The 27230-nt window shown below is 43.0% G+C and overlaps 1 protein-coding gene across 1 annotated transcript; it reads right to left on the minus strand.

Annotated features, from left to right (window-relative positions):
- Window positions 1-47: 47 nt before the first annotated feature.
- lingo1b (leucine rich repeat and Ig domain containing 1b) lies at window positions 48-27230 on the minus strand. The gene is made up of 2 exons (XM_010895925.4): window positions 26947-27230; window positions 48-3317 (listed from the first exon to the last, which is right to left on the minus strand). The coding sequence occupies exons 1-2, from the start codon at window positions 26956-26958 to the stop codon at window positions 1455-1457; spliced, it is 1875 nt and encodes a 624-aa protein (XP_010894227.2). The 5' UTR covers window positions 26959-27230; the 3' UTR covers window positions 48-1454.

Genomic DNA, 27230 nt, shown 5'->3' on the forward strand with positions numbered 1-27230 from the left:
ATTTCTTTTGATTGGGTGCATTAGGAGACAAATGAACACACTTGATGTATATAAAATGTTATTGTTTTAATATGCTTTCAATTTGTCCATTACTTCAAAACCAGTATTTTAAAGGGATAGTGTACACAAAATTATTTTAAAATGTTGTTATGTTATTAGTCCACCGATAATAAAATCCCCACAAAGATGTCAGTGGTCAGGTTTTTACTTTCGGTGCAGGTAAAAAAAAAATCACATAATGATGTGTTAAGATGCAAAACCGTCATCGTGGGAGTTTTTGCTGGGAGTATTTGCACTGAAAGTGTGCTATTTTGAAAACTTGAGTGGTGCAGCCTTGCATGTTTTAGCGGGCTAAGCTGCCACATTTGGTGCACAACTATCACTGCAGCATGAGTTTAAATTTGGCACACTGCTCAAACTATCTATTCTTCCCCTATGTCCAATGGATCATTACAATTACTGTTACAACATTTTAATGGACAGTATTATCAGATGGACAATGTAAGAAAACATTTAGTTTTTGAGTAAACTATCCCTTTAAGGGTTTATGAACACATTACCATCGGAGCATACTACGACTGTAAAATAAACGTGACCACATTAAACCCTGTTAAACATGGACTGTACTATGACAATGTGTTCCGGATCACTGCAAACGGAAGAATATACACAGAGAGAAAAAACATAAGGCATCAAATCATGAATGGCACAGTTCTCATCTGAAGCATGTCCATAATAATGCAAACAAAAGGTTCAATTTGTGCATATGCAGCTAACAAGACATTATCACAGGAGCCATAGCTGATTTTTTACACTGTACTTATTCTGTGGCTTATAACAATGGTTTTTGTGATTTTGATGATTGTCAAGCATAATAGCTTTTTAAACAAATTGTTTACCTTTCTTTCCTTGCTTACGCCAATCTCTTATAGTAATATACATTCCTTGAATTGCTCGTTATACAGTAATATGCTCACAACCCATAGCCATTAAAGGTATAGTTAAAACAAACTTTCATGATTTTCCTTTTTACGGTCATTGCTGTCCCCCTGACTTTATTTTTACGAATTACCCTTTTAAGTGGTATTGAGACCATTCCATTGCATGGTAAGAAGAACAAGATACAGAAAAAAGACACATTGTCAAAAGACTAGATAAAGACAATTGCCCTTTTCTGATGGAAAGGTGCAGAAAACATGACTGGCTTATTTCTGGCTTATTGTTTTAATGACTATTGCCCATAAAAATTCACAGAGATTTGAATACTTTTAAATCCAACACTCGCTGTTTAAGATTCAGTCCCTGAAGGTGAAACAGTCTTGAGTATAGAATCAAGAGGCTTTATGCTGTGTGCAGTGTCTTTCTCTCATACATTTCACATACATTTAAAGAGAAGACTGGTGTGTCCGTCCTCATTTTCAAGCCAGTGTGCCTATACGCATTCCCACGCAGCCTCACATCATTTTCATGTTGAATTTATGCGGTGTCTCGCCGGTTGGACTACTGTCTTCGGCCTCTGCTGCTTTACGAGGCACGTACTCAATCTCTATGTTTGGCTTCACATTGCCTTTCCCCCTGCTCCAGAGGAAGAGGATGACGAGGCAGAACAGGACGACGCCGAGGAAGGAGATGAATCCCATGGTGGTGGCGATTATCAGAGTCTTAACGTCGAACGGGAAGGCCGCCTGGGTCCGGGTACCATTGTTCCCGTCTTCACTTGGCTGGTTGGAGATGAAGGCGAACGTCTTGTTGGGCTGGTGCGGCCAGTTGGGCGAGTAGCTGTGCACGTGCAGATGGGCCGGCCGAGTGTCGTTCCCGGCCGCGTTGCTGGCGATGCACAGGTAGGTGCCGTTGTCCTGGATCTGGGCGTAGCGCACCTCCAGCGTGCCGTCGGGGGACACGCTCAGACGCCCTGCGGACTTGGTCGTGATGAACTGCTTCTTCGGCGACAGCCACATGATGGCGGGCGCCGGGTCACCCTCCGCCTGGCACGCAAAGTGCACCGTCGTGCCCTCGTCCACGTGCCTCTGCAGTGCTTTGTGGTCCTGGATCCGGGACTTCTGGCAGGTGAAGAAATCTGCGGGGAGGATGTCAGGGAAGTCTTTGAACTCCTTGCCCTGCACGGCCTCGGGAGAGGAGCAGACAGGCTGCTGCCGGTTGAAGTTGAGCCGCCAGCGTCGGCGGAAGACCCAGAGCAGGCGGCAGTCACAGGCCAGCGGGTTATTGTACAGAGCCAGGGTCTCCAGGTTCCCCACGGAGTGAAACACGGACTCCTCCAGGGTGCTTAGGCTATTGCTGGACACGTTGAGGACCCGGAGGTGGTTCAGGCCTCGGAAGGAGTAGGGCTCGATCGTGGCCAGCCTCCCTCCCACCAAGTGGAAGGCCTGCAGCCTCAGCAGATTTTGCAGCTTGTTACCCTCCACGGTGTGAATTGGATTGAAGGACAAGTTGAGGAAGCGCAGGTGCCCGAGGTGCCGGATGGCCTGGTAGGGAATGGCAGTGAGGTTACAGTGCGTAATGGTCAGGGATGTGATGTTGAGGCCGTACAAGCCTTTTGGGGTCAGTGTGTCCAGGTACGGCCAATGGGAGATCTCCAACACCTTTAGCCGGTAGAGCCTCTTGAATGAGTAGTCCCTGACGGCGCTGACGGTGAGGTGGCGCAGTCGCAGCGACAGCAGGTTGTGCAGGTGGCTCAGGGCTTCGGTGGGCACTGAGGTCAGGTTGCACCGCTGCATTGTCAGCTGCTCCAGGCTGCTGAGGCCGTGGAACGCTCGCTGAGAGATAAACACCAGGTCATTGTCACCGACCTCGAGCGCCTTCAGGTTGTACAGCTCCTGGAACATGTAGTCCAGCAGTATGACGATTCGATTTTCGCTGATGTCCAGCTGGGTGAGATTGCTGAGGCCTGTGAACACTCCCAGCTGAATGAGTTTGAGCTGGTTGCTCCGCAGCCCCAGAGTCCGCAGGCCGACAAGGTTGCTGAAAGCCCCTGGCTCCACCGAGGAGATATTGTTCTCGTTGAGCTGGAGCTCCTCCAGCTGGGGGTAATTGATAAACTCCTCAGGGCCCAGGCTTTTCAGGCGGTTCCGGCTGAGGTCCAGCAGCTTCGTCTCTATGGGTATGCCCTCGGGAAGTACGGCGAGCCTCCGTCTGTGACACACCACTGAGCGCTCTTGGGCGTTACATTCACAGCGGGACGGGCAGCCAGTGGTGGAACCGGACAGAACGGTGCCCAACATCAGGACCAGGATGGGCTGCCAACACGCCACCAGGTAGCTGTGCCCACTCGCCTCCGAGGTCACCATTCTACTGCTTACCTGTAGAGACAGGTGAAGTGCTCAGGTTAGAACATTAGTAATACGGGATTTCTTGTTTTATTTATCTTGGTTTATATAACTCGGCACAACAGACATCACAAACCAAGTTTCTTATTTGCGTGTTTTTTTATGACGTATCACAGCAGGTGTAATGAAAACTGACTAAACCCAGTGGGAAATTTCTGGGCCAGTAAAACTACACAAGGAATACCATTATGTGTAAATATTGATTAAATGATTGTCATACTGAAGTCATGTGCTGACATTCTGTGGTCCTTCCACTAAGACTTGAAGTTTATTAGTCTGCAAAGTTATGACTCACCAGCTGGTAAAAGTACACAGTGATGAGCATGACGCTTTTTTCCAATATATAGTGTCAGCCTCATTCTGATTCATGATAATAAGACACGAAACAATTTAGATGGCACCACAGTTTGTATTAGTTTTTGTGTGCAGTAAGTCAATACACTCTGCTTTTATCAGCAATAACTCAATTTCGCCTAAAAAACAAACCACTGGTAGAAACCGTTGCATGTTTTCTTTATGCATATTGTAGATTACTCGCATGAAAATCCGCCTGCAATTATATTAAAACCAAGCAAACATTCACCCTTTTTCTACATTCTCCAATTCTGTCTTTTAACTTTTTCAATGACCAGTCTCGTCTCAACATCGCCTAACTATTTCAGGAGAGTTGAAGATCATGGAAAGCCTTCCTCCTAGGCTTAATGCTAAGCTGTCTGCATTTTTCCCTCACGGCTCATCCAACCAGGAAGACATAGGGGTCAACACATGTCAGGGAATGCTCCCACATCGGACAACCTCTTTTTATTGCAGGTCCCCAAACCACCTAAAGGAGTCGCTAGAGTGTCATGGTAATCCCTGCAGACGATTCCACTCACCCAACCTGGGCAATGTTAGTCCATTTGTATCACCCATATTTTGAAGATCCACTTTCGGTGGTGTACATTTGGCGTGATTTTAAAACAACAAGAAGCTGCTTAACACTATTTCTGTTATCTACATCAGTCACAGTCGACACCAATGAATTACAGGTTTAATTGGGTTTTTATGCAGTGGACATGTGACTACAGCGATACATGAGTATTTGAACAAAGCACAAATTAGTCCTTTTCATTACCGATTAGGCACCGCATGCAGCTCGCATCCCATAAACCCCAATCAACTAAATCAAGCCGACAAAGTATTTATAGCAGTAAACAAATCTCATTTTAATGTTTCAAATGGTGGCGAGAAACCAAATTCTAGTGTGAAAGAGACTTATCCCAGTGCTGTATGGGAAGTGCCATTGCCTGAAGCACCCTCTGTTTATTTCGATTGCCAGTTGCTCTCTTCTGTCTCGGGGGCTCTAAGCAGCTCTTTATTGACTTGTGACATACTGTAAGTCCTATGTAAACCCCACTATCCATCCGATCATGAGCGGATGGATAAACTCTTGATCTCCGCCGGACAGAAGAAAACGAGCTGGCCTGGGGTCTCCAGAGGCCCACGAGTTAGCGTCACTTTGAGTCACCCGTCAATCTCCCTGACAAGAAGTTGGAGCGAGGAGAGCCCCATGGAAATGCGCTTTAAATTAACTTGTATTAAATGATGTAGGAAAACAAAGCGTGCTGCTGCAGCTGAACACAACACATCCATACAGCTGACACGCCGTCGACCTTGGACTGATATACAACAGAGATTGCTGCAGAGAAGCGATAAACAGAGAGACCGTTAGAGCACTTTAAAACCCTATTTGCTTTTCGACTCAGGGGGTGCTTTAACTTGCAAAAGCCTTCAAGCTCGGCTTCCCACATCGATCATACAATTTGAGGCTCAGCCATGTCTGTAGGATGGTCTTTGTGAAGAAGCAACGCTAAGTCAGAATAATAGCTCTCCAAGCTTCCTCCTTATTGAGGGGGCTTTACTTGACGTTCAAGCAAAAATCAGTGCCGTCTATCGACATGAGCTAATGTTGCCAAACGACCATAAAGGACAGGCTAAGTATCACTGACTGTCCACATTTTTATTTTTTTTTATTCTGGCAAATGCCTACTGAAACCGAAAACAAATGCTGCCTGCACTGTGAAATAAAAATTGTGAGTATTACAAAAGTAAATAAAAATACTGTTTGTTTTTCTTCTTAAATGCACAGTGCAAGACAGGGCGGCCAAGCACAATAACCTCTGATAAGACATGTAGCCTACAGGAAGGCCTGTATACTATACAGTACACAACTAATAACACATTGTGGTTGTAGCAGCCTTTGGAACCGAAATGAAGAGGAGTCTCAAAAAACGGGTGCAATAACGTTTATTGCCACTCTTCCAGCACTAAAATATGATACAATTAAGAGCAAGTAAATAAATTACAAATAAAGTGCATGGGTTTATGCTAAATATTAACTGGATGCTCAAATGAGAAATGAAGAATATGCTCATATGCAAATACAATAGGCTGTCCATTAGCCCCTTGCAGGTAGTTCACGAAAGACTTAACAAGAGCATATGTGACCCGAAATGAAGATATGCACATAAGCTTCAAGTAAAAAAAAAATAATACTTTGAGTTTATGTGCTGTGTAGTACATGTGGTGTATGCTTTACGCAAGAGAGCAAAAATATAGCTACCATCTAACAAGGTTTTCCGCGCGCTGAATTTCTCCCTTTTTGCAGCTTACCCCTGTTCTGTGGGATTTCAAAATAAAGGTCTCTTAAACTATGGTCACTTACAGTGGTGATCTTAAACATGCACATAACGATAGAATCCACCCATTATGTCATTGACTTTCCATGATTTCTATTTGGCACATACATTTCGCAGTAGGTTTTGTGAGGTTTTGTATTTGGTTTTGGTTTGGTTTTGAATGTGCCCTGTTTTCTTTTGTTGCTTTGAACATAGCCTATTCATTTACCATTACCATTATACCCCCTTATATGAGTTCAGTGTTTGCTGTCAGTCTTTGTGAGGTATTGTTTGTAACTCTACTGAGCCTTCTCTTCCTGAGCGTTCCGTTGTCTGATCTAAGTATTGAAAAAAGTCTGCTTGGTATCCTGACCTTCACCTGCCTACTGACTGCCTCTCTGGATTTCCCTATTTGTACTTCAGCCTTCTACCTACGTGCTTCGCCAGTTACCGACCATTTGCCTGCCCTTTAACTTCACTACAGCCTGTCCCTTTTGCTCTGACGTTTCCCCCTAAATAAAGGTTCTGCGCTCCATCCCTCCATCCAATCAGTCTGTGTACATTCATTACAGGTTAAATCTAGTCACACCAGTAGAATACTGTTCGTTATAAACCTGGGGATTTTACCTGTGAATCCTGATTGACTGAATGCTATGGGCTTTGATACATTCTAAATTGGGTGTTTCAAATCCCGAATTCTGATTGGCTGATAGCCATGGTATATAAGGCTGTATACCACAGGGTATTACAAATTACATTTTACTGGTTTAATTATGTTGGTTGCTAGATTATAATCGCAATAATAATAATAATAATAATAAGGCATCTCGAGGGTTTGCAATATATGGCCAATATACCACGACTAAGTGCTTTGTTATTGGCCGTGGTATATTGGCCATGGTATATTAGCCATATACCACACCCCCTCTTACCTGATTGAGTAGAGGGGTTGCGGCACATGGTAAATAAACCACTGCTAAGGCTGTGCCCAGGTACTCCATGTTGGGTCGTACATAAAAATATTGGCCATACACCACAACCCCAGTGCCTTCTTGCTTTCAGCCAATCAGCATTCAGGCCTTGAACCATCCGATTCATAACACAGTACAATGGAAATATTTCAACAATCTATTAGATTAGTACAATAGTTCTACTTCAAGTGGGTTCTCCACAAATGAGATGAGTGCGGTGATAAGAGCAGATAGTTGTAGAAAGCTGTTCAGGACAGGTGTACTGGAGTATCAATGAGAGTATCACGTAGAACCTAAACAATCTCCTGTCCGAGAGGCAGCGTGGTGTCACTGCTGATAAACGGTGCGCTGAATCAGCACACAAACAGCTTCAACTCGCACAGATAGGATGAAAGCCGAGGCAGCTCATTCCCTGCTACACACGCTAGGCCCTGATATTTATTCAAGAGCACTTCAATATTTTGTTCGCCGGCGGTGCTTGATAGGGCCTCTTTTTGCAGAAGCTGAATTACATGCAGTTGGGTCACGTACAGTTGTGTACTGTACAGTTGTGTACCATACAGTTGTGTACCATACAGTTGTGCCATTGACAACACATGCATTATACTTGGCAGTGGGATGAGAGTGATTTTGTGGGCAGCAGTGTGCTAGCACAAAGTACACCGTCTTAATGCCAGAAAGAGAGCATGTCATGGCATTAATGCAACTACGACTGCTGTTTGAGCAGAATGACACAGCAGGCCCAGCAGGTTTCATGTCTTTCGTATTCATTCTCTAAATAGTAGTTGTTGCTGGGCTTATACTGTATATATAGTGTCTTGCAGAAGTTTTTAAACCCCAGACCATTTCTCAGATTTTACTGAAATACAAATGATACAAATTGATTGTTTGATTTGTATTTGAAATCACTAACACTAAAAATCGATTATTGTAAGATTAAAGTGGTTTTATGCTGGGACATGTTTGTTTTTTTTAAATAAGAAACTATGTTGCTTGCATCCAAACCCTGTGCTGTGGAAGCTTCCAGATCACACTAATGAAAGAAATTGCCCTAATGGATACACAGTAACTTCACCATTTGCCTCCCCTGTAAGCCATTAAAGTTGCTGTCATATTTTCTGGATGAAAACCCCATGGTTGATCATTGGTCAGGCTGTGAAACTGAAGGAAAAATGAAGACCAAACAGCATTCTACAGAAGTAAGAGATTAACTAATAAAAATGCATAGATTATGAGAAGGGTAAAAAAAAAATATATACATATCCTAGTGATGACAGGTGGATCAGTAATCAGGAAGTGAAAGCTACATCACATCACCTAGGCACAGGCAATAAAAGGCTGCCACACAAAACTCGGCTGAAGTTGACTTGTGAGAGAAACATAGAGAGACCAACAACCACTTTGAGCCACAGAACTCAGTGAACGGGAGTCCAGTTATGATGCACTAGTCAACGACTGTTACTGCGGTGAAGGGCGGCTCTGTCTAATATAAACGTGTGTGGAGTGAATATTTATGCAAGCAAGACATTTTAGTTTGGTATTTTTTCTTACAAATTTCCAAACAGAAAACCAATGTCAACTTACAACACTGATTTTGAGTTGTTAATCCTTTTAAATAAAATGGTGAACAGAATGAAATGTCAATGTACCGTTTGTAATTTAGTAAAATTGGTCATGGGTTTCAATACTTTTGCAAGGCACTGTATATATACACCAATCAGCCAGAACATTATGACCACTGACAGGTGAAGTGAATAACACTGATAATCTCGTTATCATGGCATCTGTCAGTGGGTGGGATATATTAGGCAGCAAATGAACATTCTGTCCTCAAAGTTGAGGTGTTATAAGCAGGAAAATGGGCAAGGATCTGAGTGACTGTGACCCCTATCCACTGCATCAGAACTGGACCACGGAGCGATGGAAGAAGGTGACCTGATCTGATGAATCATGTTTCCTTTTACATCACATGAATGGCCGGGTGCGTGTGCGTCGCTTTCCTGGAGAACACATAGCACCAGGATGCACTATGGGAAAAAGGCAAGCCGGTGGTGGCCGTGTGATACTTTGAGCAATGTTCTGCTGGGAAACTTTGGGTCCTGTCATTCATGTGGATGTTACTTTGACACGTACCACCTACCTGAGCATTGTTGCAGACCATGTGCACCCTTTCATGGGAACAGAATTCCCTGATGCATTGGCCTCTTTCAGCAGGATAATTGGTAAATGGTTCAGGAATGGTTTGAGGAACACAACAACGAGATCAAGGTGTTTGGCCTCCAAATTCCCCAGATCTCAATCCAATTGAACATCTGTGGCATGTGCTGGACATGAAGTCCAATCCGTGGAGGCCCCACCTCACAACTTACAGGACTTAAAGGATCTGCTGCTAACGTCTTGGTGCCAGATACAACAGCACACCTTCAGAGGTCTAGTGGAGTCCATGCCTCGACAGTTCAGGGCTGTTTTGGCAGCAAAAAGGGGACCTAAACAATATGGAACAGGTGGTCATAATGTTATGGCTGATCGTTCTATGTGTATATATACAGTACTGTGCAAACGTCTTAGGCACCTGAAAGTCCAACTAAAGTCATTTATTTGGATAGTGTTTATTTGTAAAAATATATATATATTATATTCATGGGGACAGTGCCTCTGGGATGGCAGACCGGGGTGGTGGTCCCTCTTTTTAAGAAGGGGGACCGGAGGGTGTGTTCCAACTATAGGGGGATCACACTTCTCAGCCTCCCCGGGAAAGTCTATGCCAGGGTTCTGGAGAGGAGAATACGGCCGATAGTAGAACCTCGGATTCAGGAGGAACAGTGTGGTTTTCGTCCGGGCCGTGGAACACTGGACCAGCTCTATACCCTCTACAGGGTGTTGGAGGGTTCATGGGAGTTTGCCCAACCAATCCACATGTGTTTTGTGGATTTGGAGAAGGCATGAGGGACTGTGTCCCTCGTGGCATCTTGTGGAGGGTGCTTGGGGAATATGGGGTCCTGGGTCCTTTGCTAAGGGCTGTCAGGTCCCTGTACAACCGAAGCAGGAGCTTGGTCCGCATTGCCGGCAGTAAGTCAGACTTGTTCCCAGTGCATGTTGGACTCCGGCAGGGCTGCCCTTTGTCACCGGTTCTGTTCGTAATTTTTATGGACAGAATTTCTAGGCGCAGCCAGGGGCCGGAGGGTGTCAGGTTTGGGGACCACACAATTTCGTCTCTGCTCTTTGCAGATGATGTTGTCGTGTTGGCCCCTTCTAACCAGGACCTTCAGCATGCGCTGGGACGGTTTGCAGCCGAGTGTGAAGCGGTGGGGATGAAAATCAGTACCTCCAAATCCGAGGCCATGGTCCTCAGTCGGAAAAGGGTGGCTTGCCCACTTCAGGTTGGTGGAGAGTGCCTGCCTCAAGTGGAGGAGTTTAAGTATCTAGGGGTCTTGTTCACGAGTGAGGGAAGGATGGAACGGGAGATTGACAGACGGATCGGTGCAGCTTCTGCAGTAATGCAGTCGATGTATCGGTCTGTCGTGGTGAAGAAAGAGCTGAGCCGCAAGGCGAAGCTCTCGATTTACCAGTCAATCTACGTTCCTACTCTCACCTATGGTCATGAGCTTTGGGTCATGACCGAAAGGACAAGATCCCGGATACAGGCGGCCGAAATGAGCTTTCTCCGCAGGGTGGCCGGGCGATCCCTTAGAGATAGGGTGAGAAGCTCGGTCACCCGGGAGGAGCTCAGAGTAGAGCCGCTGCTCCTCCACATCGAGAGGGGTCAGCTGAGGTGGCTTGGGCATCTTTTTCGGATGCCTCCGGAACGCCTTCCTGGGAAGGTGTTCCGGTCCCGTCCCACCGGGAGGAGACCCCGGGGAAGACCTAGGACACGCTGGAGGGACTATGTCTCCCGGCTGGCCTGGGAACGCCTCGGTGTCCCACCGGAAGAGCTGGAGGAAGTGTCTGGGGAGAGGGAAGTCTGGGCATCCCTGCTTAGACTGCTGCCCCCGCGACCCGGCCCCGGATAAGCGGAAGAAGATGGTATGGGTATGGTATGGGTATATTCATGTATTTGCATCTATTATATAGATATCTATTTTTGAATAAAACACTTATTACCCAAATAAATGGTCTTAGTTTGACTTTCAAGTGCCTAAGACATTTGCACAGTACTGTATAGTAAACATTACTGTATTATATATATATAACATGTGTGGTTTGAATGAGCACCCTGCCTGCTTCATAAAAAGCCACAGAAAGTTATCAGCTTCTGGGGGGGCAGCCAGCATTTCTCTCCACTTTGCGAGCAGCCAGCAGGGCCATCTCCGCCTCTGCACAGACGCCTTCCATTGGGACCTCTTCAACTGAGGTATTTAAATGTTCCCAAGGAGCAGCTCGGGGCCAACACCTGAATAGAAGATGCGAGATGCCTTACAGAAGTAGACATCCCAGAAACGGAGGGAGCAGAGGCTCCCAGGACTCGGCCACCTGCCCCCCTCCCTCCAAAACTGCCAATGTGAAGCCACTCCAGACTCTTCCTGGAGCCGACCGCCTGGCCAAAATAAGACAAGGACATAAAGGAAGAACCCAATGGCCATTCTAACATAGCTTCAGAGTTTCTCTGCAGAGACGGGACATTTTCGGCAGCAGTCCCTCAGTCAGGCCTTTATGGTAAAATTGGCTAGACGGAAGCCATTCCTGAGTAAAAGGCATATGGCTCATCGCATGAAGAACTCTGAGAGCATGAGGAAAATGTTTACAGCAAAATCATACTATTAAACCTGAAAACTAGTTCAGATACGACCATCCCTCCGGTAAAGCATGGTGGGAGCATTGTGCTATGGGGAAAAATTCCAGAGAGGTCCTTGAAGAATCCAGATCCAGAGCACAGAATGTACCTCAAAACCTGGCCAAAGGTTCATCTTTTGACAATGCCCCAAAGTATACAACCAATATAACACCATTGAACATCTATGGGGAGACCTGAAGTTGCAGTTCACCGACGCTCCCCATCCACTCTGAGAGAGTTTGAGAGAGTCTACAATGGAGAACAGGAGACACTGCCCAAACTGTGCAAAGCCAGACGAGGTGTACCCAAGAAAACCCCAAGTGTGATCACTACAAATTGCTGAAAGGTTCTAAATACTTTGGTACATGAGAATTGTCTGCTGATCAAAGAAGAGCGCAGTAATGGAGATACTGACTACCTCCGCCGTCTCAGCTCTGTGATTATTTAGTGGATTACAACCTAGTATATGTACTCGCAGCGTATACCCTTCGCGCTCCCCATGAGTAGAACAGTAGTATCATGTATGTTCTTAATTTTTTATAATTTTTTTGTAGTGAATCCTTTTGTTCCTGCTCCACACCACAGAGGAATGGTGTGCGCTGGATAATTTGCCTTAGGTAAAGGAGTCAGAAAAGACTTGCCCCCTTTTTGAACTCACAACACAAAGAACACAGAACTCGATCAATCAATCAAATGTATTTATAAAGCCCTTTTTACATCAGTTGTCACAAAGTGCTTTTACAAAACTGCATCTTATTGTACAGTTTTGTTAATTCCACCATTCTCGCTCCAGATAGGAGTGACAAAACCGGACCTTTCACAAATGTTAATTTGTTCTTTTGCATTTAGTTTATTGTATATTGACTGTGGTCCTGTTTTTGTTTAAAATTACATTTGGTTTTCAATCCACTTACCCGGTTAAATAACGGTTAAATAAATAGAAATACACATCACAATATTGTATATGGACACAACTAACCCTGTAAAGCAAAACAAGTAGATGTGTGTCATTGGTGGTTGACAGTAGCCTGGATGCTAGTCTGTTCTTGCTGTCTTGCTGTCTTATGGAGCCAAATGGCCTGACAGTGACAACGGAAAAGACAAAAGCACAAAACGTTTGGGGGCCAAGTTCAACCAGTGAGACCATTGTTCTGCCTTTCCCCCATAGATTATCATTATGGCTTGAGGATTGAAAGATCATGTTGATTTTAAAGCATTCAGAGTCATTGACCTAATTAAAGATTTGGGTTATACCGGACAAAATAAATAAAACTTTGGATTCATTAATGTATCTGTTTGGTGACTGTGAAAGCTCAGTGATGCAAATGGAGGGCTTGGAATAAGCAACATAATAAAAATCGATCTGATATCTGATAGACGAAATGGCTGGCCTTTATCTTATCCAGACGAGACATCAGTCTGCAAGCACCACAGTCCTCAATGGGAGATTTTTGGATTTGCCACTGATCTTAAAGCTACCAACAACAAAAGACATTTTCAACATGCAGACAAGCACTGGTGCTGTTGTCTGAATTATATATCCTTAATTACATTAAGCATATTTGCATACATTTCCAAAACATATTAATGGAGTACACAGAAAATTCAGGTCACTACAGGTTTTGAACTATTTAAGCTAGAAACTGTATTCAAACCTAAAAAACATGCGCAATACATTGTGTTGTGGTGTCTAGGCGTTTTTGTGATGTCTTTGTGTCTATATTCTTGCTTACATAATATTGAATAGGAACTATTTGGATAGGCAACTGGTCTGTGAAATCTGCAAACACAAAAACGACGTTGACATGTTCCATGCTGACTCAACTTTGAGTCATTGTCAAAAGATTGTAGATAGTATTTGTGCTGTTTGTATTACTCGTAACGCCTGTGAGCAGCAGAATATACTAGCTCACAACTATATCACATTACATCCACTCCTACAAATCACCCAAGTATTGATCATTATGACTGACATATTAGTCTATGAAAATCCTAAAACCAGAACTAATTAAAGACTAGCAAGCACACTAATTGTCTGCTGACATTCCAACTGGGCTAACACATCATTATATGCTAACATGCTAACACATCATTATATGCTAACATGCTAACACATCATTATATGCTAACATGCTAACACATCTATATACTGCATGTCTAGACAGTAACATGGACAGGCTGAAAGGCCCTTATGCTTTGGTGCTTTAGTTTTATTCTAACAAACAATTCTAATGTTGGTTTATTTTGTTATGTTCCTTTTCACAGGGCAACCTTGTGAATGACAACTTGGCCTCCGTTGCTTCCTCTGAATAAATCTTATTAAAAAGGAAACAGCCTCAGTACAGCCTGAGAATACAGCCTCATTTGATATTTTTTCAAGTTGTTGGAGTTGCCTTATTGAAAGGCCTACAGTGAGAGGATACACATAAATAATCTGTTTTAAGATGACCGTCATTCACTAGCAGAAAGTGAGTTCTCACAACACTTCACAATATAAACCAATTTAATTTAATTAGTCCTTAAAATGAAACCCATTAGCAATACAGCTTTCTGTCTCATATTACCTTGCATGTTTGTACTGGAGTTCAGTGCATGATCTCATTTCCCTCCACTTCGGAGTGTAAAAAAAACCGAAATTCTACCCACAGATCTCTCCCTCTCTCCCTCTCTCCCTCTCTCCCTCTCTCCCTCTCTCCCTCTCTCCCTCTCTCCAACTCCTTTCTCCATCCCCTCTTAGTGATGACCTTGAGAGGACGCACAGTGGACATCCTCCTCCATTCCTGCAGCAGAGCTGTAGCACAGCTAGCCCTTTACTCACTGGGCCTCTCGCTCTCATCACGTTCTCATCATCTTTCTTTCTCAACTTCTCCCTCACTACAATCAGTCTTTTGACTTCCTAGGCCGCCTCTCTTTCCCTCTTACCCCTCCCTTTTTCTCTCTCCTCTGTTTTTCTGTATTTCATCTCTGTCTCTATCCTTCTCTAGCACATCTTTCCCTTTATCTGTTTATCTCTCTCTATATCTATGTTCTCTTTTAATCTCACTTTTCCTGTCTTTTTCTCTATCTTCTCTTTCACTCTCTATCTCTCTGTCATTCCCATCTCTCTCTTTCTCTTTTAAGATGCAGCTGAGTAAGGAAGTTAATGACATAGTGAATATCTATGACCTTCCATTTATAGTTTTTCTCAGTTGCTAACACAATAAAACTGGTCCTATGAATAATATACATAAAACCCTTTTGTGAAATTCTAGAAGGAAGCCCATCTACCCCAGTCCATAAGCACTATTAAATCACTGTTCAGTTCACACTTTTTCACTGAGCTCCACACAAGGCACTATTTGCAAAGCACATGTTGTCATGCAGAAAACACAGGCTTTCAATAACAACACTGTTGGCGTGAATTAAATGCACCACAGGCTTTGTCATCTGTGTTTGTGAACAATGGATGACTGTGTCAGACAGAGAGGTAGAGGATGAAGGAAAACTATCTCTAATGACATTCATGACGCTGTATTTGACCATGTTCTGGTACTTGGTGTGACAATGAGGGAATTTGGACTAAGAGAACAGCCAAACCTGTGCCCTCTACATTAACTTGAAACATATATTGAATACTTAGTTGAATGAATACAACTAAGTATTTAATATTCTATAAAATATACAATTTGTTATTTTTGAGAGACACCAGCTGATGGTGGCACGCTATGCATGATTTCTGAGGCTTGAGTCATTGTGAACACGTCTGCTAAAAATAACATTATACATTTCAAGACAATTACATTTCTCAATGTATAGAGACAGAGAGTCAGAAAATATAACCTGAGAAGTAGATGAAAATGTTTTTCCCAGGTCAGATAGAGGAGGCTGAGGCAGAATAAACATTTATTTTCATGACTATACCTGTCGAAAACACTTTCTTCACCCTCTCGTCTGGGCCAAATTCATGTGTTGAAGAATTACAGCGCAGAAACCCCACAAAATTTACAATTATGGTATTTGTGTAATGTCTGTACACTTTAGCCTACACTTTAGACCACATTTACAGTCTGTTATATCATACAAAGTGCCAAAGTTTTTGTATTTGATGCTTTTATGTGATATTTGCCTACAAAGATTAATTTAAATTCCAGATAAAATGTTTTTTAGTACAATGTTTATTTTATGTGATACGTCTTGGGTTTGGTCAATGTGGTGTGAGTTTTGAGAAAATTCAGTACACATTCATGAAATGAATGTGTAAGCCATAGTGAAAAACTATAATTGAGGCTAACCATATGGTAACTAATTAATAGCAAACATTTATAAAAATATCCACTAAATGAGCCATTCCTTTACAACCTGTTTTCAATAATTCAAAACACATTATTTGGTATGAATTTCTTTTTAGAGTCTCAGGGGCACTGCTGGAATACAACGTAAACATTTTAAAATTTACACTTGACTGACTCCGAGCACAACAGCAAACAAGCTGTTGTTCGTCCTCTTCCCGTTACACACAAATTGCTTACATACTGTAGTGACAGACCTTCAAGGTAAGAAGGAGATAGACATTGCCTTTAGCAAGGCTATTATGCCAGGCATCAACACCAGACAGATATAGAATACAATAAAACAATAATAATATGTTGTTTGCAGAGCATACTTACTATGCTCAATGCGGATGGGATAATACAAAAAAAAAGATGAAAGTCTCATCATGTCTAGCAGTGAAAAACCAGGAAGCGCAGGATGTTGGCACTTCTAAAGGGTACTTTCTCGCCTGTCCTTCATTTGAAATTACTCAAATCATTCTACCGGTTTATATTTAGAAACACTTAACTCAATGAATCCCATGTAAATAAATCAAAATGTCAGTCAAAGGAATAAAATCAAGAATAAAAACAGTTGAGTCGGGTAAGACATATTTAAACAAAAATGCCATTATGAGAGAAAAGGTTTCCACAATTTGGAAATGGATTTATTTTTTTTGATGGGTTGAGCTTTATTTTGACTCTAAAGCGCCAATGCTTTGATCTTCTGTCTGACTACACTAAGATTTTAGATCAAAGCTTTTAGTTTTTAAAGCAGAAAATCTGTTCAGTTCACTTAAAGCATAAACACTGGACACCTTGATGTTGACACGAAGAGGCACTTTTCTGACAGATTGTGACAAAACCAATAATCATCCTCTAATTTGGCAAACCATGAAATGAAGATAGTTTCAAAGCAATTCAAATTGTTCGAACTTCTGTCAAAATGCATGCTACATATTTAACATAAAAAAAATAACAGGATATGAAATACTTCATAAAAAGTACAACACTTTCCATGTGTAGCAATTTGACAAGGGTTTACTTGGGTACATTAACAAAATACAGCTACCTCTCATTGACGACCAGAGAACTGTAACGTCTGTCCATTCCTGTCTCATTAAACAGACTCGTCCCTGAAGCACATCTGTGCTTCCCTCCTTCAGGGGTGGTTTGCAGACATGGGGTGCATCTAAATGCTCTTGCATGGCTTCCTCTTCACAGCTCTCTCTCCCTCATTACCACCAACAGATAAATGGATTGGATGGATAAGCTTTCAAAACATTTATTTCACTTGTTAGACCATTACTCTCTTTTTTGTTGGGGGGGAGGGGGTATCTTGGCGACTCCAACACAACCTCCACCCAGAGCTGGATTCCAAATGCTGTGATGAGTATGCTAATTAGTGACAGCTTATTAAAGGGGTGGGAAACAGCTTATTCAGGGATTTTCCTGCATATAAAACTCAAAGGCGGCCGCCTTCCCCAAATCTTGCACCGCCTCTGTGTGTCAGCATGGTGAAACGTAATGTTGCGCTCATACGCTAAATAGCCAACCAATGATAAACTGCAGCGAATGTGGTCATAGGAGGATACGTTTTTCATATTGGTAGTGTTGCCAGATGGGTAGATTTACCCCACAATTGGGCTATTTTTAATGGTCTTGGGCGGGTCGGTCTACAGATAGGTTTGTATATAAGATATAGAGTTTGCGTGGATTTAACGGTTTACTGTCAATGATTTGGCAGCCTTGCATACCGGACTTTATCGCTCCTGAGGTCTCGGAGATGTGTAATGTCAGAAAAACAAGTGGAACCTGGTTTTCTTTTACACCCAATCATGTGAAAATATTTAAATAAAACTTCATAATGCCTAAACTACATTTGTTAATATTTGCTAGTAGAATCACTGAGTTTTCGAGAGAGACAAAGATGACAGGTGAAAAGATGATTAGATAAGGGTATGTAGGCTACTGTCCCCAACAACATTTCATATGTAACAAACAGTGTAAAAATATACAATTAACTTATTTAAGTCACTAACAATATATGTATATGAATACAATATATGAATGCGAAGATGCTAGATGAACGCAAGCAGCATAGCCAAGTAGCCTACAGCTGAAGGATGTCAAGAGAGGTGGATAAATGATGTGGCACCAAGGCAAGGATGGAGTAAAAAATAATGCAATAAGGCTGTAATATATAGGCCTACAGCTCTGATGCGTTTTTAATGTAAGTCACCTGAACAAAAACATTGTAAAACAATGAAGATAGACTACAATAATGACTGCAATTCATTATAAAGCTAGATGAGTGATTTCCTATTTTTATGTGATTCCTAGATCTTCTAATAAACATAGTTTTGATGCTCAATGGGAAAATGTTTTCGGGTGGCTCAGACATAATGAAGAGGGAATGATATGCTCTGTATGCTAGAAGCGTTGTGGAGCCAATGTGTTTGGGGGCTTAGGAAAATAGACAAGCAGAAACTACAGGCTGGATGCACTTAAATCCAATAAAATGTCTACTAGTCCTGGACAGGCAGAGGAGAACAAAAATCCTACATATTAAAAAAAGAAAGATCAAATATGTAGCATGTTAACATGTAAAGAATAGATTTATTGCTTGTTTTTTGGTTGCTATTGTATTAGGGAGGGCCTTGTATTGTGCATTAACTGCTCAAATGGACATGGACAACAGGGCAGATATAACACTACAATAGTTTTCTTTTTCAAGCGGCCAGATATTATATAAAGTATATCACAGAGGGGCGTCTGGTATAGAGAGCGGGGTGGCGGGGGCTGGGGTAACACCTTTGACAAATTTTCAGCCAGAAAACACCTGTTTATTAAAGGGAAGATCTCTGGGAATTGTGACGTTAGAATATAAGCAGATTTACTCTGAAGGGCTAAATCTCAAATTAAACCATCACATAAATGTCACACCAAGGAATGCATAGGTGTGCCGGATTATTTGACACATTCGCTCTTTATGTTGGATTTTAAGATTTGACATACATTACTTGAAGTACATTATGAAATTCCTCCTGTATTAACCTACAGTTTGCCAGTCACAGATTAAACCTATTGCGGGATTAAATATCCAGATCAATGGAAATTCTCCATGGGAATGTAGAGTTAGTCCCGGACTACGCTTAATCTGTGTACGGAAAATTGCCCTCTGTTGCTAGAAATTATCCTTAACAGGGATATTGAGTCAAACAGTGTGCCAGGGTATAGTTTAAACTAAAGGTTTGAAATACTGAGCTGTAACCACACCACATATAGAGAAGCATGTTGCTAGTGTAGGCTACTGAAAGATGATGTTTCATGTTTGCTTCACTAATCACTGAATTGGTTCAGTACTTTCGACCATCCTGCTTTTCCTTTAAGTCAAACACGGATTAAACTGCGCAACTTGTTACTGGGTCTTAGACACAAAGCCACAGAAGGATAGTCTGCTACTGTAGAGTAGCAGTGCCAGTAGGTTAATCTAAAAGAGGCGTTGTCTTCCCTTCTTCAGTTGATCACAAAATGTGGAAGGTGAAATCTACGAAAGTTAGGCAGGTTACACTTTATAATATGGTAACATTTGTAAAGAGTCTCTGCTGTGTCATGTCTATGGGACGGGCGCAAAGTCATCTTGCTGACAAGAAAAGACAGCTTTTTTCTGAGCAAGGTAAAATCATGTATCAGTTATATTAGTAGCATCACATCCAAGTAAACGACCAAACTAAAACAAACACAAATGCTGTCGGTCACTGTCATTCCAGTTGCCTGTTTGACATGACTGAGTTAGCTGAGGTTAGCTAGAAAAATGACCAGCCAACTTGCATGACAACCACTTCTGATTAAAGGGGCAGCCAGTCATTTCAGATGTCAACTTGGCAAAACCATTCATAGCTGACGCACATTTGTGGCAACATAACAAAAACAAATATATTTGGGTCCGGACTATATCTTTCAGTGGATTAATTAAATTGTATGTTTTTTCTTATGGAAATTGTAATTAAAATATAAGAATACTTGTTATTTTAACACCTTGTCAATGTTGCATAAAAGCGTAAGAAGCCACACGAGTCAGTCCTGTATCAGGAATATTCGCTGGTAAATGGGAGTTGGCCTCTATAAATGCCGAACAACTCCATTTATCGGTGACTGTGTTCATTATACAGCACTGCCTCTAACGCCTTATTGCTTATACAGCATAACTTGAAGGCTTCTCAGCATATCCAGGATCCAAAGTAGTTTGATAGAAATTAATATGGGTTAATTCATCATTTCTAAATCCATTCTAAGTCGTTTATAAACAGGCATATCGCATTAGTCAACAAGTGCAAGAACTATGTTGAAATGTGCCCGCCATTCATTGACTGGACCCGTTTAACAAAATTGTTGTCTTCTTTTGCGTAGGTAGTGAGCAACCATTCTATTGAATGGCGTGTTGCCATTTTTAATCAATACGTGTCTTTCATCACGCCGGCACGATTGAATTTGTTGGTTTCATTGCGTCGCCTGGTTCAATTCTGTCTGTGCTAGCTGCGCAATATTTCTTTAATGTTTTCAGCAGAATCCTGCGAACCGGTCGATACAAGCCATTAAGGTGAACGTATTACCAAAATGCTTCATTTGTAGGCTTTTTGCGGAGGCGGGGTGCCCTAATAAGACAGATGTCACTAACATGACTGTAAACACCGAACCATTTGTGAAAAACACATGCTAGTCAATCGAAAGAGGAGAGCCAGGGGAATGTGCTGGTCATTGCCATTTTGTGGCCAGATAGATAGAGCCTTAGATATAGACGAATCCGTCTGGAATCGTCACTGGCGGTTCTCTTGTCACATAGTCAATCGCCTTGACCAAATGTTTGGAGCTACATATACTCATATGTAACTCCATTCGAATCAAGAGTCTCTGGAACACGTAATGTGTTTTGATGTAAGATAACCACAAACCTTGCTTTCAACCTAAAGCTAAGCTAACGAGTCACTGGAAAATCAATCTCAACAGGTGCACTTATAAATAAATAAATTACCAGTTGGAGATTAAAAATAATTTATATATTTTTTTTAATAATATTTCTTATTCCGGTTCTGTAGGGTATTCAAATTAAAACAGTTTTTTCCTAGTTCAGAAGCAACTTTTGCCTTATCTAGAACTAAGCAATCCTGTGTTTTTTGGGTTGCATTTTACTGTTCGAACCTCAAAATCAAGTCAAATATGGTAGAGATTGCTGTAAGGATGCTTTGTAAATAAATAGAAGGCACTGCTTTTCTCTCCAACCAGCATTGTCGTTTTAAGGTCTTTTGCATTGTGAGTCCTAAGAAATAGCATATAGCATAGATTTGTTTGCATTTAGCTCTGATTTAAGATCCAAATGTGATTTATTTTAGGCTTGAAAATCTGACTTAAATGATTAAAGGCTTAGTTGACAGAAGTTGCAGCAGAGTGAAATACCGTATAATCAGCATTAACATTTATTTTAAAAAGTGTCACAGTATTCAGTGTTGTTTTTTTGTGGAAATAATGTTTTACTGTATTTCACATGTCATTTACATACAGTGTACCACTTTATCTACTACAATAGAATTCTGACTCAACCCAGTTCTGTTGGAGTAACCTGAGTTCTAAACATGTATTTCCCAAACCTTAAGATACCAATTACTTCTGTAAAAGGGATTGATCGGCAGTCTCAAAAGGCCTTAGATAGGTCCATAAAAAAGCAACACAATGAAGTTTTTTTATCCAAAGCTATAGCAATGTGTTCAACAAGCAGTGGAGCTCTCTAGCTTCAGAACTTTAGAAACAAATGTAAAAGCGCTGTACCCTGGCCTAAAACCTTTCTAGGTAATGTTCTCAGACAGTAGCTGAACATTCACCAGTGCTTCGAAAAATCTAAGACAGTTTAGAAATTGGGAGCTAGTTGACTAGTAAGTGGCTTACATTATTAACCTACATAAAGTAGGATATGTTCCTGTGGCTGTTGTGTTCTGGGACCGGAACACATGAGATGAATAAAACCTCAAATATTTAAAAAAACGAAATAGAATATGCGATCAGTGAAAAGAGCAGCTTGTTATGCAATATGCATACAATTGAGTTGAATGACACATCCCCAAGTGTGAGTGCCGAACGGAAGCTCAACATGCTGTAACTGTCGCAGTTTAGTTGGTTTCACTTCGTTTTGGCGCTTTGTTCTGTATCAAATGACTTGCCTGTGCCGTGTCTAATTGGTAATATTTCCACATGGATGTATCTCTCAGCTCCCTCTGCGCCTGTGTCTAATAATAATTGCATAACGGGGTGCTTCTTTCCTCATTAACACCCATTCTTCTCTGAAATTCACCATTATACCAGCAGCCTAAGCTGGTAATTACACAAACCCTTTCCCCTTTGCACCAATAAGGATCCCAGTTTCGATTAGAATTGAAAGGAACTGGCTCAATGCAATCCTGCAGGCGACTTTACACCGGCCAAGCTTCTTAAGGTCCTTTATCGGCAGCCCAATGGGTGATTCTGAAAGATATTTTCTTCCCAAATCACCCATATAATAATTACCAGCAGCTAGTTCTCCACACATATTAATTTAGCTGATATTGTACATTTCCAGATGGGTCTTTCCTAAACATTCACTCCCTGTCACAGTTGAAACAACTGGAAGGGAGGTGTGTTTGAATCGCCGAACCCACCACTTCTGCTTTTGAACACGCAGGCGATTCACCCATTATAAAGCCGGCAGACCGACCTAATCGGGGGGAGACTCCACCTACGGTCTCCACCGAGCCGGGTGGAGCCTGTATTTTACATGAAGCTGTTATGATTAAATTTAAATGGCAGAGGCTGCTGCTGAGGAGACCCACGGTGACCTTCTGAATACATTTGCGGAGAGAATGATTGAGCGGGCTTCCCGGTGACCGACCAGCTGGTGTCTGCCCGTCTCCCTCCCTCCCCCACCGCCTACACCCGGCCCGCACGTGTTCCGGGGCCTTTGTCAGCCTCTTCCCTTTTTTGGGCCTGACAGAAAGGAACCGTAATGCTCCGGTATCATCCGCCTCCCTAACTGTCCCCCGCTGTGATCGTACTCCGACCATCTTTCAACATCGCTATTATGGCATCCTGTAGGCTCACTCTCCCCCCTTATTTTCAACGGTGTCTCAGTGGGGACCACTGTACGAGACGAGATTGTCGGCACGGACCCGATCTGCATGAAAATCTGCAGCACGCAGGGTCTCACAATGCAGGAGATGAGCAGTGAGGACGGGGTGTTGAAAAGGAAATTGTTCTGCATTGTTGCTTCTTAATCCGCAGATCTATGTTGGGTGTGAAGACACGCAATAACCACGCCTTGTTGATGGTTTGCACTCTATGCAGCCTTACGTGGAACCGAAATGCCGTGGGTCTGCCATACAATTGTGAGTTTTAGATTTGAATTTCATACATGATTTAATGACGCCTGATTCATGACTCCCGGCGGGTGAAGTCTTTCTGAGGCACATCCAACGTGCTATTGACGTGCCGTACGCTCACCCAAGGAAGTGTAAACGGCGGATGTCGGCTGTTCCGGCGCGAATACGCCCGCAAAACTGCGCTGCCTTGCCCCAGATGACTGCTCATGGGCGTATCCGCCATGGGTGTTTGTTTTTCGGCGGACGGAGGAGGGCGGTGTTGACATCCCTTCTTGAACTTTACATTTTTTTTAACATGAAACTGACCAAAATAATTTTCTCACTGATGGGCAAAATAAAAACACACCATATGTGTGCACTGTGCACTGTGCTAGCAGGCAAAGTATTTCTGTGGTGGTGCCATATAAAACGAACAACTCAATGCTAAATAAACACAGCACATTTAACAACACAGAGCTAATTTATAAAACTGACCTGAGTCACCAACAATTTCCACCATCCTCCAATCCTTATTGTGCTTGTCCACGCTATAATTTGCTTTTCCTACAGTTGGTAGCAGAACGTTTCCCATGTGCGGCTGCAGCTCAATGATGGACCAACTAAGAAAACCGTCTCTTGTTTACGAACGACTACTTCTATTGGATTAACGACCGGCGTAAGCCGGATTCATTTGAATAATTTTGACCATGGCCCAACATGACACGCCGCACTGCCTTCCCGAGATGCTTTGCGCAACCGTTAACAACACCTTGACGCTATTCACAGAAAATGAATTTTATCCGTCCGAGGCACCAGTGGACATCCACCGTAAGACGGAATCCCACGCGGCGTCCATTGCCGCCAAAAGGAGCCGCTAGAGCGCAATGAGGCGAGGTGACTTCTATGGCTAAGCCACCCAACCCAGACGGCACTGGCCGAATGGACCCTCCTCAGAGTGACCCCTGCAAGGCAGGGACTTTAATGAGGTGCTGGCGGTTCAGAGGCTTAACAAACACGCAGACTTACAACAAGACTTTTGAGTGTGAAGATGTTACTGAGGGAACTCACAATCAAATTGCAGCTGGATGCCCCTCCGTAGTCATTTGAATGAGTGCCTGGGGATGGCACACCACCTCATTACCGTAATGACCAATCGGACCCCCAGAGAGAATCTGCGGTGTGTAAAGCCCATGATCTGCATTATCCTCAACCATAATGCCCCGTTAGTTTTTCAGCACAACTGACTGCAGACGGGATCCACTGCTGGGCAGCCATTACGCTTCAGAGTCAAATCAATAAAGTAAGTTTAATTATCAATCTTGAAACTGCCGTATAGATTGGTGTTCCCAATGGTTATACACTACCCAACTGTGGGGCCTTCAGCCAACACAATGAATTAAAAAAGGTTAAAACAGCTGATGTGGAATGTACAAACATACAATGACTTAGCACCTGACATGTAGAATACAAACATACAGTGACTTAAGACCTGACTTATAGAATACATACATACAGTGACTTAACACCTGACATAGAATACATACATACAGTGACTTAACACCTGACATGTAGAATACATACATACAGTGACTTAACACCTGACATAGAATACATACATACAGTGACTTAGCACCTGACATATAGAATACATACAAACAATGACTTAGCACCAGACATATAGAATACATTCAAACAATGACATAGCATCTGACATACAGAATTCACACGATGCACTGATGGCTATGGAGACTAATGTAACAGCAGGTCTGTAATGTAACAATTATGCCTTGGCTGCATTTATCAACTATGCCTGTGCTCAGTTGCGTCTAAGTGTGAGACAGAATTATGCATGACACACATCTGCTTACAGAGTCACGCTGAGTTGAGCGATGACTTCCTGTCCGATATGTCACGACTGAGCAATAGCATGTTTAACAAATGCAGCAGCTCCAATTGGCTCGTACATCTTGAGCAGTGGACGCGTTGTAACAACTGGGGGCCACTGCTGCGCTCTCGCATATGTGGTGGGTAGAGCTGAGTGCCAATTAATGTACATTTAAATTGGTACACACTGAATATCATTTATATATAACTGAGCGCTGAGTAATCCTGTGCTGGTGATGAGAAATGACGTGTTGGTGTTTTGCTCGAACAGATGGGCTAACTAAATAATCTGTGCATGCGGCGCGGATCAGGGTTTATAAAGGCGTTATGAATTACTACACTGGACCACCTACAGTAACGTGTTGCCAGGTAACCGTTGCGTTCTTAATCACTTGGTCACAATATCCCAAACCCACTTCATGTGACACCGATGTCCTGTAGATTGATATCGTGCCCTGCTATCAACACGGCCACCATTTGAAATGAAGCTCTGCTGCAGCACGTCACAGTGAAGTCACACGCTCTCTTCAGTGTGACTGAAACAAGAGCATTTGTGACCAAGTACCAACAGATTCCACCATAGGAGAAGGAGACAGCCTCCCATTTCTCGACCACGGGCCTACTCTCGTCTTTGGCCTGGCCTATTTCGGGCGGGGGGGTGGGAGGGGGGGGGGGTAGGGGCAGGTCCTTGTACAGTAACCCACAGTTCAGTTGCACGCACAAACAGCCCCAGATTCACCCAGGCAGAGGTGTCATCTTGGGGCGTGCAGGCAGCTGAGGAAGAAAAGCCAGCACGGTTTCCTATTCCATCCAGAGCACTGCAGCCAGACATCATTATAAGGAATCCACATAATACAGGCTGCCAGATGAAAGGATGACACACTAATATACACACTGACACACACACACACACACACACACACACACACAGAGAACAGGGGAGTGTGACCTATATACACAATAGAACAAAGAACCTTCCTCACAACCTGTGGGTAAATTGAAACCTATGTGGCATCTTTCAACCCCGGTGGGGGGCGGGGATTACAGCAGATGCATTGTGAATGAGGAGGCTTGCACTCCCGGAGCAAATAGGTGTTAGGCTAAACGGCGTGCTCGCAGGCTTTTGAAAAGGCGAACGCGCTAACGTGGACATGCTCGTGAGAACTACAGCAACCAACACGGTAAAACACACAACATCCTGTCCTGTTGGAATACTATGCATGGAAAATGTGCACGCACACTCATGCGCACACACACACACACACACACACACTAAGAGAGAAACATAAGAATGCACCCTAGAACACACTCTTTTACACTGCAACAAAAATAACACAGGTGGATACATACACAGGTGCACGCACACACACACACACATGTATGCTCTCACATATGTACATACATTGCAGCATCCAGATGACACAGCACAAACCTGTTCCTGAATCCTATTCGGTGGAACGATCAAACATACCATCCCTCCACCCATCCAGTTACCCATCCATCCTTTCCTCCCTCATTCCCCCTTTCATTACATACCATTTGCCACACAAAAACCTTCCTCGCAATTCTGCCCAACCTCTGCATCATCATGTGCCTGAGTGGAGGACTCTGCGCTCGAATCCCATCGAACAGTCAAAGTACTTACCAGGACCGTCATGCAGAGAATCCTAATTTAAGCTGTTCCATGTCGCCAAGGAAATCCAAAATGCCTCAGAGAGGAGGAGAGCGATTGAAGAGGCCATTGAAAGGGAGAGTCAAAGGGAGAAGCGGGATTCCCGAGGCGCGACAAAAAGAGGCGAGTCCCTGGTGAGGAGCACGGGAGATGCCTGGGTCCTCCGGATGCGCTAAATCCGCCACCGCTGATGGACTCGCATGTAAACACAGGCTCCGGTGGCTCGCGCACGCTTTCATACATGCTGCACCTAGCTG

Source organism: Esox lucius, chromosome 2 (genome assembly GCF_011004845.1).
Source record: "Esox lucius isolate fEsoLuc1 chromosome 2, fEsoLuc1.pri, whole genome shotgun sequence".
Classification (NCBI taxonomy): Eukaryota; Metazoa; Chordata; class Actinopteri; order Esociformes; family Esocidae; genus Esox; species Esox lucius.